This window comes from Lytechinus pictus, chromosome 10, assembly GCF_037042905.1.
Source record: "Lytechinus pictus isolate F3 Inbred chromosome 10, Lp3.0, whole genome shotgun sequence".
Classification (NCBI taxonomy): domain Eukaryota; kingdom Metazoa; phylum Echinodermata; class Echinoidea; order Temnopleuroida; family Toxopneustidae; genus Lytechinus; species Lytechinus pictus.
Genome location: NC_087254.1, coordinates 27,010,576 through 27,033,315, shown reverse-complemented (window position 1 = coordinate 27,033,315; position 22,740 = coordinate 27,010,576). Strand labels below are relative to the sequence as shown.

At 35.9% G+C, this 22,740-nt stretch overlaps 2 protein-coding genes across 16 annotated transcripts in view; one reads left to right on the top strand and one right to left on the bottom strand.

Annotated features, from left to right (window-relative positions):
* Positions 1–476, bottom strand: part of LOC129269388 (protein HID1-like) — a 37,609-nt gene extending 37,133 nt beyond the window's left edge. For 7 of the 15 annotated variants that reach the window (XR_010294892.1, XR_010294893.1, XM_054906879.2 and 4 more), the window contains exon 1: positions 254–471. Coding sequence is in view for 10 of the 15 variants with exons in the window: in XM_054906879.2 (XP_054762854.2) it covers positions 254–319 (66 nt within the window). In the remaining 5 variants the exon portion in view is untranslated. Of the gene's footprint in view, positions 1–253 lie in introns of all 15 variants that reach the window. The other 8 variants (XR_010294891.1, XR_010294890.1, XM_054906876.2 and 5 more) reach the window with 2 other exon arrangements.
* LOC129270416 (cyclin-F-like) lies at positions 180–17,062 on the top strand. The gene is made up of 16 exons (XM_064105703.1): positions 180–766; positions 2,307–2,518; positions 3,009–3,118; positions 4,146–4,213; positions 4,839–5,020; positions 5,669–5,722; positions 6,219–6,347; positions 7,135–7,212; positions 7,614–7,765; positions 8,688–8,852; positions 9,513–9,636; positions 10,947–11,127; positions 11,454–11,541; positions 11,902–12,156; positions 12,707–12,861; positions 13,192–17,062. Exons 1-16 carry the CDS (start codon positions 760–762, stop codon positions 13,671–13,673), a joined length of 2,442 nt encoding a protein of 813 aa, XP_063961773.1. The 5' UTR covers positions 180–759; the 3' UTR covers positions 13,674–17,062.
* The last annotated feature ends 5,678 nt before the right edge of the window (positions 17,063–22,740 follow it).

Genomic DNA, 22,740 nt, shown 5'->3' with positions numbered 1-22,740 from the left:
GATTTTGTTCTCTCTAATATTTCCTAACATTTTCTACTAAAAATTGATGAAACTTCGCTTGTAAATTTTTCCAAAAGACTTTCTAAAATTGATCGTCCGGACACACAACAACTGGGTATTATTACTAGTACTAGTAGTAGCTCTCTACCAGCTGTGAGCTCGTGAGTTGTCCATGATTAACATGTGCAGTGAAGTGCATGCATGTCGAGCTCGAGTGTTGTTGTAATTTTTGTATTGGCCGATTCTCGTTTACCTGTGTTTTTGTTGTCAACTGTACGACTGCTTTCCTAAAATTCAGCTTGGAGTCTGTCCCTCCCATCTCGATTGTCACAAATCTTGCTTCTCACGATTGCATCAATTAATGGAATAACATTTACTTGTACAAGTATTATTTCGATTCTTTCTCGATTTCGACGTAGCAGAAATCAACGTAGCTAGCTAGCTTAGCACGAAAACATATACGATGACGTCACGTAGTCGTAAATGTGAAAGGTCATTCGTTTCCGTTGACCTCATTAGTGGGCGGATACTTCTAACCGAGCGCAAAATCTTTCAGCCAATCATGAGCTACGACGCTCATAACGGACGTAAACACAAACGGCTGGCATGTGTATTTTCAATGCAAGCCAACGCGCTAAACTTGAATGAATGAATGATGCATCCGCTCAACTGTGCCTGATGCGATATGTGTAAATATTCGTACAAATTATACTTATAGTCCTTTTCTTTTCCTGAGTGCAGTACTTTGTCTTCTAAAAGATGAGGGGTAAGATAAACACACATTCTTTTTTTATATATGATTTGAAGTTGAATGTTTTATTTCAAGATTTGTTGAAATATTCTAACTTTTATAGTCAAAACTCTTATTTTAAATTGAAAGCCTCTTGATGCAGTCGTTGGTGGGAGGGCACGCCGAAGCTTCTGGCTGAGCGTTGAGCCGTTGACCGTTAATTCGTAGGCTAGTGTTGCGGTCGTCCATCCATATCCGCTGACAGCCGTCCAGGCTCATTTTTTTTTTGGTTTCGTTGTTTGTGTTGCCTGACGTGGCAACATGCACACCCCTCCCTACTAAGTAAAGAAACGATTTATGATGGGGGACCCAAAGCTAGCCAAGCCCAAGGGCAAAGCAAAGGCGATTTATCTTATTCTTAAGACAAGATCTGACTTAATGACAAAGACAAATTTGAATTCAGAATCTGATGGTGTTGATCTCAGAATCTCAGAAAGGGGTAATCCAGACATCGCTTCATTAGCAATAGCAGGTATCATCTAGTAGTATTGTCTAGGTGTGATGTCGCTTCAGTGCATGTGCAATTTACTCTGGTGAATGTCACTGAATGACACCTTTCGACTCGTTTCGAGGTATTTATTTGAAGGACTGTAGCTGTGTGAAGTGAAGTTGAGGTTTTTTATCCCCAGGACCAGGTAGCCAGGAGGCTCCTAGTCTAGAGAGTAAAAATCATTTACTAACGTACATGTTTACTCTACACAGAGCCAGGGATTTGATTGCATTCATCTGCACGTACCGCCAAAAAACCTCAAACTTTCGCCCCCGAGATTTCTACTTTTAAAAGATCTAGCCCTAATTAAATCATGTATATGGGATTCAATTTCATTTCCAATATTTCTACGATATTGATTTCATTTTTAAACAAGAATTCATTCTAAAAACGAGAAAAATGTTATGAAAAGACGGGGAAAAGTTGCCACCGTGTTTACGTCGCCATCTTGATTTCATTGTCTTTCGCTTGGCGACAGCAGGCAAACCGCGCATTAGCGTGCTGTCGCCAAGCGATGGGTCATGTTTATGGAGTAGAAGATAAGTCAAGTACCGGTAATCTTTTTTTTAATTTCAAATTATTCTAGTGAAATATATTAGGGGCGATTACATGTACCTCCATGAGTCTTCACATTTTCCAATGAATCAGTGACCAACATTCCATGTCAAATTCTTGAAATTACTGTCTTGTCACTGACATTGTCAGGATTTTCACCCGCCTGGACATAACAACTGCTTTGGTCAGCAGGCAGGACTAGGTCTGGGACTTGGATGTACTGTAGGTAGTGGATATTCAGTGAGAGCTTGAGTTGAATAAAGAACTTATTTCTTGGGCAAAGATTTCCTTGTTGAGAGACCCCTTTTCCATACAACGGCATTACTCTTTATAAGTACATGTATAATGATGTATTGACTTATCGTGATGAGTAATCTGTACTAGAATTTATTGATTTCATAATCAAATCCATGCATTGTAGCTGTTTTATAGCACATGAATAATCTTCTTCTTTTTTAATGTAATTTGTAGATACTTGTAGCCGTACATGTACCTTGCCTGCAAGGTCATCATCTGAAATGGCAAAACAGTCACCATCATCATCAAGGTCAACCAGTCTCCATGTACGGGTTCTCAGGAGCAACAGTAAGCTGCCAAAAACCATGCTCATCGATCTCCCAGATGAACTCCTCATTTATCTACTGAAATTCTTACCAATGTGTGATCTCCAGAATATGTATAGAGTAAGTATCGATTAGGATTATCTGATTTTCAGATTGTTTATTTTCCAATCTCTTTGAAAGAAAACTGCCTTCTTTTCTCTTCTGTTTTCTTGTCATGTACTTGGGACATGGGAGAGGGTGAAAAATACTGGTACCTTTTTTTAAATACAAATACAAATGTATTTCTATGTGATCAGGTTCGAGTGTCATAAAAATACTGGAAAAGTTACTTGTGACTTTTGGCTTGAGCAGGCAATCCAAATACGCTATTTAAACATTATGATTTTGTATAATTTAATACTTATGATCTGTTGGACCCATTATTAATTAGAATAATGCAGTCTCACCAATCAGACCACAGATTCTTAACAGTGAATCATTTTAGTGTTTTAAAGTATTTTGTATGATAATCTGCCAATCAGTTTTTTTTTTCATTCTTGCTCTAAAAATAAGTGCAAAATATGGTAACTGACACAATTAATTTTAAAACGTTTATTGTTGACAATTACAGATAAACAAACAATTCAAATGGCTGCTAGACTCTACCCCAAGGATATGGGCCAATGCAAGTGTAGTCGGAAGGTGGCCAACCAACTCAACTGAAATGGAATGCTTCAACAGGTAGGAATTTTGACTTACAGTCAGGCCTGTGTACAGTGTATCACAGTATACTGATCTCACAATGTTATGGGCCAAGGAATGCAAAGCTTGAGAAATTATCATATATATGTAGTTGATTTTTATAATTGATTGCATAATCATCAAAGCATTGTGAGTTTCATTCAAATGACTACTGATTCTAGTGACTAATCGATTTAATCATTACAAAAATCAATTTTTATTAAACAATAATATTGTTTGCCACTAGACTAGAAAGAGAAAGAGGGACATTATTTGACTTGTGTTTGCATTTCAGTTGTTATTCCATGAAAGAACTTTTCTAATTTTGATACAGCATGAAAAATGTTTAAAATGTTTAAAGTTCTGTTGCTTTACTATCAACCCCGAACACAACTGGAATTTTTTTTAACAAACTCAATTATTTGGACACACATTGGTTGCTTAATTCAAGCAGTCGATCAAACATGGGTCAGATTATAACAGATTTTTCCATGAGACATGCTAAGGAACATTGGAAACAAATAGAAATGAAGGGCTTTTGATGGACAATTTTTTTTTTTTTGAAATTTCAAAATAGTTTGACGCACTCACTACAGTTCAAACAGTTGTAGACAAGAGACATACATTTACTTATGAAACAAAATAAAAGAAACGTATTTCAATGCACAAGAAGAAATCACTAGCTTGGGTGATTTGAGAGGTACATGTGTAAATATTTAGCAAAACGTAAATGATTTCTGAACAAGCCCAAGTGCATTTTTCTTTACATTACTTCTGACCAAGTCAAATTCCAACTTAACACGGTCAACTTTGGTATTTGGAGATGAAATCCTGCATTACCTTTGTTGCCCTTTATGTTTTTTGTCTTACTACACTTGTATGAAATCATGCCTTTTCCTTTACTTTCGATTGAACAAATTTAGAACTGTAGTTGTTAAATACTTAATTTGATGTACTTGTGTTTGGTGTTGGAGATTCATCTCATTGATTGTTTATGTGGTTTGACTATCCCCTCCCCCTCTGACAGGGCTGCTGCATTAGGAAACATTGAGGCACTGATCAAACTTGGTGTTGCATATTTGTATAGTGAAGGAGGTAAGTGAGGACAGGAGCTTTTTAATGACTATTCACTGAAAGTAAAAACAGAGTTTGAATCTGTAAAATTTACTTGTCTAATGAGTTTCACTTTGCTTTTAACTTCTGGTTTTGTTCAATAGTACATGTAGATGCAATCACATTCTATGACACACTTTTCATATCTGCAGAACAAGATTTTAAATTAAATGTCCTATTTATAAATTAACGATTCATTTTTTCTGCCCGCTGTAACCCACTTTTAATGAAAACAGTGTTGGTATGCTTGCCAGTATTTTTTTTTTGGTTTTATTTAATAAACTACTTAAGGTAAATACAAATATTGCACATTATCAAGGAAATTGCATGCACAGGAGATATTTGGAACAGTTCTTATCACACTACCCTTTATGTACTGTTTCAAAGGTATGTGTAATTCTAATGCTTGAGCAAAATGATGTGCATTGTATGTTTTAATTTGGATCCTTGTTATTTATAAAAAAACAACAACAAAATGACTAGCCAACATAACAAGTCATGAGTACCAGTTAGCAGCAAATTTTCCTGTTAGCTTTTAAAATCAGTTGATTTGAAATCATCACCTTTTAATAGTTCACATTAATCTAATTTCTAATCTTTATTGCAGTGGAGTCTGCCCTATGTAAGGATGGAAGCAGAGCCGCCCAGTACTTCACCAAGGCCGAGAAATTAGCTCCTTGTAATAGTCCCTTCACGTGGTTACTCATCCGTCCCCCCTGGAGCAATTGTGGAACATGCTGCAAAGCCAGGGTCTTTCAATGTATGAAGGATATTTCTACTGAGTCAAAGGTAAGGTTTTGTATTGCGAATGAAAATTTTAAGAGAATCTGAAACAAATCATTCGTGTTTGCTCCTGCTCAAATTCTTATGTGAAAGTCTTTGAAACTGAAGTCACAAATATTTTTTTTTTTTTTTTTTTTTTTTTGGGGGGGGGGGGTGGTAAGTATCTTAGACCTCAACTCAGCATAAAGTATCACATTCCTATAGTAATAATTTAATGAAAATTATATAGAGGAAAAGATGAATTTTAGAATTAGCGTACATCTTGATAAGCAGCAAACCCGAGAGTGAACATCTTCAACCATATAATCATGGTGGACAGCAGTGCCATATGGACTTCTTTTCATCTACACATGATATCACGTAAAGAGAACCCGCCAATATGATACACATCTTAGTATTAAAGCAGAAAGTGTCTTGATCTGTGTACTTATTCTCAATTCAGTTTATCTGTGCACAGGTATCTGCTTTATTAATCCATCATCATTGTACGATGATTTTTTTTTTTTTTTTGCAAAGTGAATTTTACAACAATGGAGATCTATGTAAAAAAATGGCGATTTGCTGTCAATCAAATAGTTGGATATTTAGATTAAGCTGTCTGTTTTACTAATTTTTGTATTAAACCCTATTATTTTATCTCTCTATTATTTCCAGGAAGCTGACCAATCAGTACTATTCTGCCTAGCCAAGCTTCATTCGTTTGTCGAGGTACGTAGGAACTCCTGATGCTCATTCTCTGATAAAATACTTCTTTGTCCCATTTGAACTCTGAAACCATGCCAGGCAGGAATACCAATGGATTTTTTTCTTGTTTCTTTATTTACCAAAACACTAGTTGATTTAACCAAAGGAAATTATTTTCCTTGTATCGCATCACAATTTGCTCCACAGGTTTTTATGATTACCTGTAACTCTACAAAACATAGGTGAAAGATTTTTATCACAAATGCTAATTGAATTTGAGAAGTAGACTTATTCCTTGAACAGACAAAAAGAAATTGAAATGATTTGTGATAATTGTTTTGTTATGATGAGTCTTATATCTTAATAGAGCATACACAAATTCTTTTTCATCATATTAAACATTTTCTTATCACTTTGAGATACGTTTACAACATAATTCCATCTCTTGGAAACAAAAACAGAATTTTTTCTTTGAAAAAAAATTGTAAAATGTGTCTATTTCTCAAAATTGTTTTACCAGGACATGGATCTGAGTACAAAGAAGAAAAATGGTCACCAGTCTGAAGCGAGAGAATGGTTGAAGAAGGCAGCAGATGCTGGAAGTGTGGCAGCCAAATATGAATATTGGAAAAACGATCTCACTGAAAGTGTAAGTTCAAATGCAAAAGAGGATTGAAGGATGTCACATTTGGAAGTATAACAGTTGTATTATTACGATCTCGTGAAATATCCTCCTCCATTTTGATGATCATCTGATCATGGTCTTCAGGGTGGAGTTCAAGATCAGAGAATATCTGGTATTCTTTGGTTTTCAAGTTGGTCTGAAGGAAAGTAAGGTCAGACAAGATATTTTCTTAGCTATTGACCAACACACAACAGATGAAATACACATGCAGCTGGGAGGGACCTCTTTTTTATTGAGGGGGGGGGTCAACATTTTTATAATCCTCTCCCTTGGACCATATTGAGTGAGATTGGGGTGTTGCAAGAAACTTGCGATCGATTGCAAGTCAATTTTAGGTTCCAAACTTGATTGAAAGTCGTGCATTTCATTGAAAATGTGCAATTGATTGATGGTCAGTTTCTTGCATCAACAAATATAAATTGATTTGCTTTATTTTAAATTGATCCATCACTCGTAAATTTGCATATGAAATTTGCAATTGATCGCAGTTATTTTCTTGCAACACCCCCTATGTCAATGATTTATTATAGCAGTGTAAAACAGGTTTGTTCCAACTATGTTGAAATCTCCTTTTTGAAAATTTGTTGAAAATATGAGGAATAATCATAGACCCTGTAATCGCCCAATGTCATCGATAATTTATAAGTTTAAATGTCCAGGTATTTCTATATTGTTTTGCCCTAGTTTCATGTACAGACGTCAGGCAATGTATGTGTATCATTTTGTCTCCTATTCTTTTCTGTTATTTCAGACTAATGACCATGCAACTAGTCTGAACATTCTACGGCAACTCAGGGAATTTGCATCTCAGGGCTGTTTAGAAGCTAAAGTGAGTATGATTGGATGTCGTGCAATTCAATTCTTGAATTCAGTTGAAAATAATGTGCTCACTACAAACTATGGAAGTATAATTCAGTATTAATCATTATCACATGATTCAATCCTGTCTGCTGGATGTATGATTCAATTTATGATCAGTTATTTTACTTGTGATATTTTTTTATATTAAAACAAAACTAACAATATGAATATAGACTGATTTGCTTACATGTGGGGTCAGCCATTGGAAATTACTCGTAATAATGATTGAGAGAAAAAAAGAAGAATTTCAGCGTGCACCGAGAAATTGTATCACAGGCAAATTAACTACAACTGGAATGATATTGCCTGTATATAGCCATTATATTCTTAACTTTACTTCTCTTATTGTCTACCATATTTCCCCAACAGCTGCGTTTGTATTCAGAATACGCCAAAGGCAAGTTAGGAGGTGTCTCACAGGCCCATGCCAGGGAAGCGATGAGGGGCTTCGTAAAAGAATCACGGCCGACTAAAGTGAACACAATACTCAGATCTCAAAATGGACTCAATACTGCAATGAGGTAAAGAGAATCTGTAACATGGGGTGCTTCACAATGATATGATTAACATCACACTTACTAATAGATGTCAGTTGAGGCAATTTAAAAATATTGTCTTACAGAGTCCAATGAAATGATCAACCAAGTTTCTGTTTGCATAAAAAAAAATATATATATATATTTACCGAAGGGTTCTAGATGAAATTGTTTTATTGCTGAGAAATTAGCAAAATAAGCATGACAATCCAGCCTGATGCGGGGTCTTTTCCCAAGCAATAATTATACACTGTCCCATATGTGCTTATCTGTGTTGGCAATCTTTAGTGTGACCATTTTACACCTGAGATTTCAGGATGTCACAAAGTTCAGTTTAGGTAACTGTACCAGATCTAGATCTAGGATGATATGGTGACAGTTAACTTTGGTATTGCTGCCTTTCTCATTAAAAATAGTGTTTACTGCAGCTACATTCATTTATTGCCAGGTATTGTGGTATTAACTTATCACTGCTTTGGTCAGGTCATGCTAATTGGTTTACTTGCAAGCATTGGTCTTCCATCAACAAATTTTATATTGGGATCTAAATGCCAAGTACTTGTAGTGTCTGAAATAAAAATCAAATTATTCAAGCCATTTAAAAAGGAAACTTCTTTTATTGATTTTGTGAACCCCAGTGGTCAACATAATTGGAGACGGAGTTCAGGAAGGTGAAATCACAGGATCATGATTATCACAATTCCTGCTTGTGTAATTTCTGGAAATATGTTAAACAATTAAGATTGCTTTGAAATAAAATTTGTTCCCTAGGTGGTTGTGATATTCACAAACAACATACCCAGTACCTCAACAAGTCTATTTTTCAGGATTTAAATTTTCAAAAAAATCTTTATTTCCATAATGACTATGACATTTAGAATTGGAGATTTTTTTTTCCTCTTTACAGATACATCTTGGTTGACTGGTTAGTCGAGGTTGGTAGTATGAAGGATTACTCATGCTTGACCATTCACAGTGCTGTCCAGTTAGTTGACCGTTACCTAATGGCTAGGAATATCTCTCGGTCAACTCTACAGCTAGTCGGCATCACATGCATGGTCATTTGCTCAAGGTAACAATTTGATGGTGATTTTGCTTCTTTTTTTTTTCTTTTTTTTTCTTTTTTTTAGAGTTTGCTTTATCCACCTCTCAATCTTAAAAGGGGGTGTTGCAAAGAAACATGCAATCAATTTCAAATCTCAACCAATCAAAAGTCATAGAATTTGCAATTGATTGCTCTCTGTTCCTGCTACTGGAAGAACATATTGATTTCATACTTTAAAAATTGATGTTCAGTTGAACCTTCAAATTGATGTTTGTAATGAATTGCAAATGGTTTTCTTGCAACACCCTTATAAATTTTGAGGGTAAATATAGCTTCTAATATTCTTCCACAAGATATTTAGAAATTACAATGTAAAAAGTAACAAATAGTTGAGATGAGGTGGATATAATTTTTGCATCAGGGCCCTGTTGCATAAATGTTACCATTATGGTAACTTTGCCATCCAATAATAACTTGCATTGTATCCTAGAGTTTGATTGGCTGTTGATCATCGTTACCATGGTATTTACCATTGGGTGGCAAAGTTACCATAATAGTAACTTTTATGCAAGTGGGCCTGGTAGGCTGGTATTCTCTGGATTGATACATGAATCTCGCATCAGTTCAAAAAGTGTCACAGATATTGTAAGGTCCCTAAATGGAATCTCATACCCAACTTTATTACAGATTGCTAGAAGATGACATCATAACAATCCGTGAGGCAGCATGGCTGACAGACGGTACCTATAAGTATGAAGATGTGGTTCGCATGCTTGGAGATGTGGTGGCAACACTCAAAGGCAATCTTAGGGTAAGGAAAAGTTGGCACACCATAAAAAAGTGAATCATCTAATATATATGTGACTGGATCTGTAGGCTTACCTTATAAAGCACACCATTTTAGGTCTTCATATTTTTCATTTTGGATGATGTTTCTTTTACCATCCAAAAATTGTTTAATGCAAAGTTGAAACCTGATGTGTTGAAAATCATGTTCCTAAGGTAAAAAATGTTGATTAGACTCCACCACATAGAAATGGAAATGAACCAGTATATTGATTAGTGAAATAGAGGGAAGGGATGAATTAGAATGATTTTTATTTAATGTCATGTACCTGTATTTTATAAGGTTAATTACAACTAGGGAATATTTCAGGAAAGGAATTATCTGACAAGTCCCATTTTATTCGACAGTTAGCATAGTTACAATGCTTCTCAGCTAATCAAAATCAGGGAACGTTGTCAGATCTGACAAATTTTTGGATGAAACTGTTGATGAAATGCTGAACTTGAGCAAGAGTGATATGGGCAATTCTGTGTAACAGACATTTCATTTCATTTATTTCACATTAAAAACCAATACACACAATTACGGGGCTAGAAAAATGTCACTAATGGCAGTGTCAAAGCTTGTACCGTTATAGTTTTTGCAATTATCAAACACTTCTTGCTGAGGCAGTGTCAAAGCTTGTACTGTTATAGTTTTTGCAATTATCAAACACTTCTTGCTGAGTGTACATGCAACTAGATGTTTAATATGTCTGATAATAGAGAACTGTTTGAATACCATCAATTTTGAGGTGTTACGTTTCAACACTTTAACCCTAAATAGACTGGGTTATTTCGACGCCTAAGAAGACTGGGGGGCTGATTCAGCCCCCCCCTTATGATCTCCGCCGTCGATCGCGCGATCGCGACAAAAATTGGCACACGCGTTACCCATGGCATTATCTACAAAACTATAATATCAAATTCTGCGAAAAATCTCATTGCTCATTAATCATGCTAATTTATGTGTAAAATTATAAGTTTGCTCTAATTAATAAAATAATGCCCCTAAAATGCTAATTTTTGTTTCACATACTCTAGATAGGCATCTGATCAAATTTATTTATCAAAAATTTCAACATCACATTTATTTTCTTATGTATTCTATTGTTTTTTAAATTTCAAGCGGCGGATTTATCGCAAAAAATGTCGGGGGGGCTGAATCAGCCCCCCCCCCAGTCTTCTTAGGGTTAAATGCCATTTCCACATACCGGAAATGGCCAGATATAAATGTGATATTACTATAAACTGTCATTGACCATTTGTATGATGTTATCTTTCATCCATACACAGGAACTTACAGTATTAGACTACCTTCATCTGTTCTGCCAAGTTGTATCAGCCGATAGCAAGATGGAATACTTAGCTTTGTACATCAGCGAGCTATCATTACTCCATGCAGACTTTGGGCAGTACTCCAGGGCCCAGATAGCTGCCTGCTCGCTTTTCCTTTCAAGGCTTATGTTAGGAGCAGGTAAGAAATGCAGTGCACTAAAAAAAAAGTTGGTTTTTTTAAACTCCCTTCCCCCCCCCCCCAACAGAAAAATCACATTCATTATTTTAATCTATGTGGTGAATGATACAAAAACTTTATATCTACACATTGGTTTCAATCAACAGATTCTAAAGCATCCTTGTGAATTCAGGCCTATAACTAAGATTCATGTTCAATTTCAGTATTTTTTTCTTTTAATCAATCTTCTGTTTGTACATGGATGAATTGCAACTGGCCAGTTTTAAGTCCTGCATGAAAGGAAATGTTATCACTCATTTATAATTTGCTTATTTCTCTCTTTCTAGATTTTTCTTGGCCAACTCCTCTAGTTGAACACACTGGTTTTGAGATCTGCGATCTAGTACAATGCACACTACACCTTCATAATAAATGGTAAGCCTCATATATTTTACAGCAGGTTTTTGTATTGCATTAAATGGTTTATAGAACATTAAAAGACAGAAGCCAAATTTTTAATATTCTCATTTCTTTTTCATTTACAAATTCAAATAAGCTAAAAAGACTAGTCCAAGTACTCTATCTGGTAAAAGTGGAGCCTTTATGCCAAATCTTAGAAAGAAGACCCTGATGGTATGGCACCTTGGTATTCTTAGTCCCTTCTACATTAAAATAAAAGAGCTGTACAAGATAGTCTTGGCCAGCCGCCATTACAGTTTAATGATATGGAATTAGTAACAGAGTAAAATGTTTGTCAGTGATTGGTTCATTTTCTCTATGACCTTTGACCACCAGCTTCCTGGACGATCCGGTCAAAGACCACCGTGAGGTGACCTTGGCAGCGGTCAAGCAGCGCTTCTCAGAGGACCTCTTCCTAGCGGTCAGCAAGTTGGACGTTATGGATCACCAGACTCTCAGGACTATGCTGTGTGTGGAGGATGACGATGAGGATCCGTCTAATGCAAGCAGGATCGACCCGGTGCCGTCTAGCAAAGATGGCATGGATGCGTTCCTGCTCATGTCGCCATCAAGAAAGTCAAGAGGTCAAATGTAAGTCATCGTGACATCATTGTTTTAATGTTTCATTTGGGAAAACTTATTAGTTGAAAATGAAAACGAGTTATCTGATTGGTATGTGGGGATACAGCATTGATTGTCTGATCTGCAAGCAACTCGCTTGTCACAGATGAGTTTTCATATAATTAGCACCGTCTGTGGCAGTACAGCTGTCAATCAAAGTTATAGCTGATGCGATAGGCCCAAACATCCCAGTTGCAAATTTAGTGCCAGACAGATTGGCCTGTGACAGGGATAGGGTTAAAAAACACTTTTCAGTCATGAGAGAGGGAATATATATTTTGTTGTGCTAGATTTCACAATTATAGTATTCTTATTTACTATACTGTAATTGTTATCCGGACGTGATAAGAAAAAAAAATACAGAAAACTGAAAGTTTGCCGGTACGGTTCTGGGATGGGATTTTTTTTTCAGATAACAAAACTTTACATTCTGTACAATGAACTTTCATACACAATTTTGAATGGCTCTCACACAATAATAAAGTTTCCTATAAAATGTTTTCATTTCTTTGATTCACAGAAAGCCAAATGCGGCAGAGTATAGTTTACAGGATGATCGTAGTGACCGTGTCTCCACGCCGACCCATGAATTCCCTGAAGATGATGAGCCATTGTTGGGTGTTGATGTCCATCCTATTGATATCAGCGAGTCAGATATTGATCCACAGATCTTTGGTAAGCTTTGTGATCGTTATGACTTCTCTTGCGACCAGTCTTGCCAATTACACATCTCTGAAATATTATTTTTTTGTCATTTTAGTTTGCTTTTGTTGATGCATGCTGATGGTGGTGGAGAGAATGGTGTGAAACCCTTCTTACACATTTCTGCAGTAAATTTCATTGTAGCATAGAAATCTCTTGGGGTAGGGGACACCGCTTTCCAAATTCCAACCTCTTTTATTTTTTATTCAAGTTTCACCTCCCTTTCCCATTTTCTTTCCTTTTTTTCTTGTTGAAAAACTATATTGAAGAACTTTTTTTTCTTATTCTCATACATTATTGCAGAAAAACCAAGTAAAGAAGTTATTCCAAAGAACAACAAAGACCACGTCTCTACCAGATCCTCGGCCTCGTGGGTTGTTTTAGACGAGAGCCAGTCCGTCTCGGTAAAAACAAGAAGATCAGCTCCATCGTCATCATCGAAACCCTGTTCGATGACATCTGGGGATATGGCCGGCTCCACCAACTGCTTCCTACCTCTATCAACCTCCCTTTCATCATCCTCATCGTCGTCGGCGAAGTCAAATAATCAGGTAGCATACACCATCAGCGCTAGCGGGAGGTTATGTCAGCAGAAAGTCAAAGCTCGGAGGGTCGGGGCAAGCCCTGTGAGCAGTAGAAGTAGGAGCATTCCACAGTGTAGCAGCATGAAGAGCTGCACGCCCTCAAGCACAGTGAGGTACCAGTTCAGACAGAGGACACCTGTGCAGTCCGTGAAACGCAAGAGCATGGATGATTCAAGCGACGAAGGGGCAGCTGGTCATTGAGTCCAATACCACAATAACAATGTTATCATCTCAAGACCTACTTTGATTATCTCTTCCTTACTGCCTTATAAGGACCTATATCCAATTATGGGATTAACCTGACCTCTGTATGCAAAGGCTACAGTCGCACAGGTTTGTTGTCTTGCTGGTTTTTGAGGAGTTACAGCTAATTAGCATCCATATTGGTGCTAGCTTTCACTTAGCAGAATCTATGATCTTACTATATCATGGTTGACTTTGAGACATTTATCGTGATGCAACTTGACAGAGGGAATAAGATCACAATGTTGCAATTGCAAGATTGGTGAGCAAATTTTGTATTTCAGTGACAGTTGACTCAATTTGATATGTGAGAGGTGGTCATGATCTTTGTTGTTAACTTGTTATGAATAATCAGTTTGTTTCTTCTGTCAGAATTGGACTGATGAATTGACCTTGTTCACAAAATATGTGCGTTCCAAATCTTATTTTAAAAATGCTATCTCTCGAATTGATGGAATCCTTCACCTTGATCTACCTAGCTCAGCTATCATCTTGTGCTGCGTCTTGGTATACCTCTCGTCATTTTGAATGTTTCATACAGTATCATATGGGTCCATCAAATACTTTACACTACATATTGACTGAGAGCTGAAGGGTCGCTACTCCTCCTTCAGCTGAATAAAGTGAATATTCAGCTTGTTTCTTCTGAATGTCAATATCAATTACCATTTGTGGAGGAAATGCAGACAATATTTGGTTTAAATATGTCTCATTACATGAAACCTAATATTGAACAAAATTTGATGATAATTCTGTCATCAATGTTGATGAATTTTCAGCATTGATTGTAGTTTGAACCATGGAAGTTATTATTGATGTTATACTGTATGTGTAAGTGATAAGCATGGTGCTACATGTAAGCAGTTTTTTGATTAATTATAACTTAAAGGTATTACCTGGAATGTGTTTTTCGCCATAAAAACCGTCAGAAATTATTTTCGTACTGTTCTCAAATCTTTGTTTCAGTTTTGCCTATTCTCACTCCATTGATGTGCTGAAGGGTTTTTTAATCAATTTTCAACCAACCTGAATGTATAATTTTCAATTTCATAGATGTACATTTATTTTTTTATATACTCTATCTACTTTCATGTGACGATGGGTATCATTCTTTTCATATCTACTTTCATGTGACGATGGGTATCGTTCTTTTCTTTTGATGATTTTTTTTTATATCTTAGTTGTCTCAGGAATGTTCAACTTTGCACAAATAGAGCTTTCATTTCCTTTTACGTAAAGAAACTTCAAATTTTTCTGATTGAAATAGCGCACCATTGAGATTTGTGAATGAGAGTTGATATAATACTGGCTTTCTCAAGAACGAAGGATCTTTTATCTTGTTACTTATGATGAATTCACTCATGCCTACATGTAAGTGGCAATGATGGATGCAGTCTCGTGCTTCAGGCATCCAGCGTTCACCCGTCATTGTAATTTACATAATTGTAATCTAGTACCAGCAGCGACTGAAGCAATCCGGGCATTATTAATGATTGCTTTATATTTCTATACAGTGGCAAGTGGACCCAAGTTTCCACAAAATTTTAAATAAACATGTTGTGCATCAATGATTACAACATAGGTGCTTGTTTACACACTTGTCCTTTTAAATGACATGTACATGTATATGGGTTCATCAAAAATCATTTGTTCTAGTTGGTTGTAATCATCAATCATAGAGTTCATGTACATGTTTAAATAACTTGCATAACAATCTTTTTCCCAAACCGAAGCAATTTTTTAAACCATATTTTGTGTCATTATGCAGAAATACTTTACCTCTTGCGAGTCAAATTTCATCTAATTCAGAGTGATTTCTCGTCCCATTAGAATTGACTTTATTTATAGTCCAAGTTCCCTGTATATTACACACTACATTCATCAATATTCTTTGAGTGTATAGAGCATACACATTTAATAGAAGAAATTTAGAATTATTTCTCTAGCAGCTACAATTGGAGAAAAAAGTATTTGTTCACTATTTCATGAGCATTCCACAATCAGTGTACATTCCTTTGATGCTGCATAATCATTCCATATCAACGGTGCTTTTTTATGGTGTCTGAATGATCCAAATATCTTTTTGATCTTAGTGTTGATGAGGGATGGTGAGTTTAGACTAGTAGAGAAAAAATGTTTATTGGACTGCAAAAAAGAGATTCATATTCAGATTAAATTGGCAGTATTGTATTGAGTGGTACATTTTGTGATTTCTGTCAGTTTGGACAGTCAGATAGTTAGATACAGACTGATAAAGAATTTGATTGAATTTGGAATTTTAAAGTAATGGAATTTTTCTTTTCGAACAAGCCTTGTTTATTTGTTGTAAGATGGATAATCACAATGAACTTCCAGTATGTAAAGATGATATTATGCTAATTGAGATGACACAAATTTTAAGTTATTGAATTTGAATCTTGAAAGCATTATGAAGAATATATTTAAGTCTTGATACTCGGAAAATACTGACCAGAATTGTATTTCTGACTTTCCATAACTGTATTTTTATGAGAATTCCTGATATGTATTTGAATAAAAATTTGGGTGTAAGTTATTCGAATATTCAAATGTGTTCAAAATTTAGTGATGCAAAACAAGCATTATTTTCACATGAAATATTATTGTCTTCCCTTTCAGATGTATTCCAATTGTTGATGAAAAATTATGATATGCTGAATTTGTGTTTTGAATTTCTGTAGTTTTTTCAAGGCAGATTTTCAATCACTGATGTATCTGTGCTCCATGTATATAATACTTTATACAATCACCATGTGCCTTAAATAAAAAGAAAAGGGAAATTCTAAAGATGATGGTCTTTAAAAAAAAAAAATTTTTTTTTTTTTTTTTCTGTGAATCTCTGCTCAAGGTAGATTATTCAGTTATACTATTTTTCTTCTTTTTAAACTTTTCCTTTTTTGTTTTAAATAACATCTTCATCTACCATTCTTTTTTATTTTTGTTTGTGGGAAGAAAGTGAAACCCCTTTCTTCAGAACATGTCAACATTTCTTTTATCATTACATTGATTCTAGGTAAAATCTGCTGAAATTGTAAATATATTCAATGCATTTCCGTTTTCTATTTTTGCTTTTTACAATCTTTAAGTTTGTAACTTTTACAATCATTTGGAAAGTACTACAGAAAACGGTACTACATTGCTTTCCCCTTTTTATATACAATATTTAGTTATGACTTGTGTATAAGTTAACATGATGCCTATGCAACCTCTGCCATGTGATGGCGCTTTATTATTTTCTTCCAGCATTAGTTATGTGTATGTTTGTATATTCAGTACATGTGCCTTTTTGTAAAGATGGAAATTAAAAAGCACTCATTTTGTCTTCATTACGAATCAAAGTTGTTGATTTTCAATTACTGTTGTGATATATCCTTTTTACTATGGAACTGGTTTTGGTTATAAGAAGAATACACACAGTTCAACCTTTTAATCTAAATTTTTAGATTTACGAGAAAAAGGAGATGATGGTAATGATGATGGTGATGATGATGATGATGGTGGTGGTGATGGTGGTGATGACAAAGATGATGATGATGGCGGTGATGATAAAGATGATGATGATGGTGGTGATGATGAAGATGGTGGTGATGAAGATAATGATGGTGATAACGGCAGTAGTAACTGAATGGTGATGGTAATTCTGATGTTGATGATTATGGTGTTACTACTGATTGTGTTTGTGATGAAAAGGACGTTGTTGATAAAGGTAATGCAGTTTGTGATGATTTACAATTATGGTAACCCTGAATATGATGATATTGGTGCTGGTGATAATGATGGTCATGGCAGTAATTCGTCAGGCGTTCAAATGATTATGGTGATGCTGCTGTTGGTGATGAAAGAGTGATGATATCGATGATTATGATGATGATGACGAATATTCTAATGGTAAAGATGATGATGGTGATATGATGAGGATGATAACATATGATTTTGTTGTTGGTGAGCCCTACGAAATCCCCGCCGTTTGAATTATTTCCCAAAGACAGAGGTTTCTCAGTACATGTATCGCGACGAAAATAAAACTTAGAATAATTTTCACGTTATAATGATTATTATTTTGTTGTTGTTTTTATTATTATTGGTATTATTATCATTATTTGGGGGTATGCAATACTAGGCATGCTTTTTAATTTATCAAGTTGACGGACGACACAACGACAAAGAAAGAATGAAACAGGCCTGGATGTATATACAATATACATGGCAAAGGCTGCGGCATATTTTCTTATTTTCAAACCGCGTTCATTTAGACTCTAGCGCCAGCTTTCGTGAAAAAAAAAACAACTCGAGGGAGTGGAGAGGGTGGCAAGACGACTCGAGTTATGTACATCAGTCATATTTCCACTACAGCGGCCGTATGGCGTGTCGAAAACAGCCGTTATGTTAATTTTTTTTCAAACCACCTATATGTAGCTGGTACAAAAATGTTAAAAACGGCTGTTTTCGACTCGCCGTGCGGCCACCGTAGCCGTAGCCGGGGAAATATGGCTGAGGTATTACATGGACCCCAGCATCACCTCTTTCGTATAGTCTTCTTCCTTCATTTCTTTCCCTACCCCCCTACCCTTTGTCCATTTTTGTCTCACCTGCATAGCAGAGTGAGACTATAGGTGCCGCTTTTCCGACGGCGACGGCGACGGCGGCGGCGACGGCGGCGGCGGCGTCAACACCAAATCTTAACCTGAGGTTAAGTTTTTGAAATGACAGCATAACTTAGAAAGTATATGGACCTAGTTCATGAAACTTGGCCATAAGGTTAATCAAGTATTACTGAACATCCTGCCTGAGTTTCATGTCACATGACCAAGGTCAAAGGTCATTTAGGGTCAATGAACTTAGACCATGTTGGGGGAATCAACATCAAAATATTAACCTAAGGTTAAGTTTTTGAAATGTCATCATAAATTAGAAAATATATGGACCTAGTTCATGAAACTTATACATAAGGTTAATCAAGTATCACTGAACATCCTGCATGAGTTTCACGACACATGACCAAGGTCAAAGGTCATTTAGGGTCAATGAACTTTGGCCGAATTGGGGGTATCTGTTGAATTACCATCATAACTTTGAAAGTTTATGGATCTGATTCATGAAACTTGGACATAATAGTAATCAAGTATTACTGAACATCCTGTGCAAGTTTCAGGTCACATGATCAAGGTCAAAGGTCATTTAGGGTCAATGAACTTTGGCCAAATTGGGGTATTTGTTGAATTACAGCCATAAATTTGAAAGTGTGTTGGTCTAGTTCATAAAACTTGGACATAAGAGTAATCAAGTATCACTGAACATCCTGTGCGAGTTTCAGGTCACATGATCAAGGTCAAAGGTCATGTAAGGTCAAAGAACTTTGGCCACGTTGGGGGTATTTGTTGAATTGCCATCATATCTCTATAAGTGTATTGGTCTAATTCATAAAACGTGGAAATACGAGTAACCAAGTATCACTGAACATCTTGTGCGAGTTATAGTAGTTTTCAAAATCAGCACTGCTGCTATATTGAATCGCGTGATGCAGGTGAGACGGCCAGAGGCATTCCACTTGTTTTAAAATACTATCTAAAAAAATAACAGGTGATCGCAATTTCATTTATCAAAATGCATTCCAACTTAATTATTTCATTCCCAAAATAAATTGTAGACCATGAAAATACCCAAATTAAGGAGTGGGGGTTAAACGGGGAGGGTGGAGAAAGAAAGAGGGAGGGGCAGAGGAAAGCGAGGACTGTTTGTGATGACGATATTCCAAACGGCATACGCGAAATGATAATGCCAAAACCATTGCTCTTCTTGGTAATGGCAATTTCCAACAGCCGAAGATAAAGTAGTAAACAGCTAAATGTCTTGCACAATATTATATTTCTTGGTTGCAAAAACCCTATGTTTGAAGCCTGGGTCTTAAGTCTCTCCAAAAAAAAATCCACAAAATTCAAGAGAAAAAAACCCCACATTAGATCCTGTTTGACGTAATGCGGTTAGTTCAGCATATCCAGGGAAATTATGAGTGTACATGACGAAAATGTAAAGTAGTCATTAGGTGAATGACATGTTCAAATTTCTTAAATGTCACTTTAAATACACTCTCTAATATAGCCGAGCAATAATAACCCTAATGTATACTACTAAAGTTCACTTGACTTGACTTGCAGGGGCGGATCCAGCTTTCGCCAATAGGGGGGGGGGGGGGGCGAAAATATTTCTCACATCTTTTCCCCGATCGGCCGCTCAAAGATGATTTCTGTGTTCTTTTTTCTTTGAAGGGATAGACCTAACAGTCACTTTAGCTATATTCTTATAAAACAACATAAATCACATATTTAAATAGTGCGAGCGCGAAGCGCGAGCTTAAGTTTTTAGAAATTTCATGAATTTTTCCTGAAAATTATACATTCTGGATAATGTTTGTGAACCTGAACAAGATGCGCATGTAACTATGAAATTTCGTTCTGGCCTGATTGAAAAAGGACTTTTTGCGATTAGCCATGAAGGCGATACATTTTCAACAATCGAATAATGCGATCGTGAAGCGCGAGCTGAAAATCTTTGACATTCCGACCTAAACAAAAATTGAAATTTTAATGATTTTTTCTATCAGGAACAGGATAAGTATAGAACTAAACAATGCAAGCGAAAAAGGTAAACAGAATGAGAATTAGACCAAAAAACGGGACACTCTATTTATATTTTTGTAAATTATGAAAGGGATGCATTTTCCTATATTAGTAATGCCAGCGCGAAGCGCAAGCAGAACATTATTGATATTCTGATCTGAAACTGGATAATTTAAGCATGTTTTAAATAAAGAACAATCTGCGTATACATCAATAAACATGCGCGCGCATATTTTAGACCATGGTTTAGAATTAGACCTAGAATCTGGGCATTCTAAATACATGTTTTATCATGAAAATCAATAATGCGAGCACGAAGCGCGAGCTGAAAATATTTCATATTCCGATCTAAAAAGGGTCAGTTCAAGCACTGTGTAGGAAAACTGTGAAGAAGATATGAATTGTTTCCTCTTCCTAAGCGTGAGATAAAACTTGTCGATATTCCTTTCTGAAAAGAGGGACAATTTAGTAATTAGGAATACATACACATTTTATGATCTTATTTATCAATCTATAATCATAATGAGACCGCAAAACTTGTTGATATTAAGGCATGAAAACTAAACATTTTAAATAATGCGAGCGCAAATCGCGAGCCGAAATTTTGTGAAACTTAAACTTAAAAACTGTCATGAAAAGTAGTTAAGTAGTTTGTTATGAAATTACTATATAGAGGTAAACATATCTCACCAATCAAAATGCGAGCGCGCAGCGCTTGCTAATAGGCTCGACAATCAAACCTGAAAAGGGACATTTTGATATAGCTTTATAGAATACACGAAGAGAATAGGTTTTTCCCAAATCAAATGATTCGAGCGCACAGCAAGAGCTGTAAATGTTGATACTCAGACAATAGAACGGACATTTTACAGAACACTTTTTGAAAATAAATTTGTAAATAAAGACAAATAATGAAAGCTCGATGTCCGAGCTGAAATATGTATTGTAGATTGACTTCAAAAGTTGATATTTAAGCTCCATATTAGCATATTGAGCAAGATATGTATTTCATCGAACATGAAATGCGAGCGCTAATTTATATAGTGACATGAAATATTTTATTAATCATTTTACAAGTCTACCCCTAATCTTATTTTATTCACTCATATTCCTCTTCATTTTTCCCTATTCTTTGTTTTTTCTCATCTCCTTTCCTTTCCTTTACCCCTTCTTGCCATTTTTTTTAATGCTCCGCCAATGGGGGTAGGGGAGTCCCAGTGAGGGTCCTGAACGCGGAGTCTATTATTACTGGGGGTGCAGCTGAGCATTGCCACAGCACCAGTAACAATAGATCATCTAGCTCCGTATCCAGGTCCATGCAGGGGCGGTCCCCTGGATCCGCCTATATGAAAGTGTATATATAGTTTTTAAAGAGTGTCAGACCAGCGAGGATGCGATGACGAGAGACGAAGAAGAAGAGGAAGAAAAAGAAGAAGAAAAAGAAGAAGAAAAAGAAGAAGAAAAATAATAAGGAGAAGAAGAAGAGGAAGGAGGAGAAGAAGAAGGAAAAAAAGAAGAGGAAGGAGAAGAAGAAGAAGAGGAAGGAGGAGAAGAAGTAGGAGAAGAAGAGGAAGGAGAAGAAGAAGAAGAGGAAGAAGAAGAAAAAGAAGAAGAAAAAGAAGAAGAAAAATAATAAGGAGAAGAAGAAGAGGAAGGAGGAGAAGAAGGAGAAGAAGAAGAAGAGGAAGGAGAAGAAGAAGAAGAGGAAGGAGAAGAAGAAGAAGAGGAAGGAGGAGAAGAAGAAGAAGGAGAAGAAGAAGAAAAGGAATAAGGAGAAGAAGAAAGGAGGAGGCCGGGAAACGAGTGAAACATAATAAAAGGGAAAAAAAAGGGAAAATAGGGACTATCGGATTACATGGACTTAGTTGATGTAGTTGGTGGAAGGACAGATGAAGAACGGAAGAATGTAAACATAGAAAACATACCACTCCCCCCCAAAAAAAAATATTAAAAAATAAGGAGAGATCATAATGAAATCAATAGCAGTAACATGTTGGCATTTTAGCAATTCGCTTTATTACACTATGCCATTCAAATCAAGAAACCCTATCAACATGACCTTTAAAAACTTGCGATAACTGTCCTTTTTGGGGCTAAAATAGTTGATAACGATATGAATTGGGTAAAAAAAAAAAGATTAAAAAGCCGATGATATGTATGTATTCCCGAGTGTGTTATCATGTTCATCATTAAACTTTCAATGGTGATGTAAATTACGGTTATGGCAAAGTTACCACAGTTGTCAGTTTTGTTTGTCATACTTGTCTGACTTGTCTCATTGACCTCGTCATTGAATCTTGTTTAAGTTTTATTCAATCTCACACTCGGCGACATGATTTGGGTAAAACAAAATATGCAACGGCATTATCAATTAGCAATCATGAATTAAA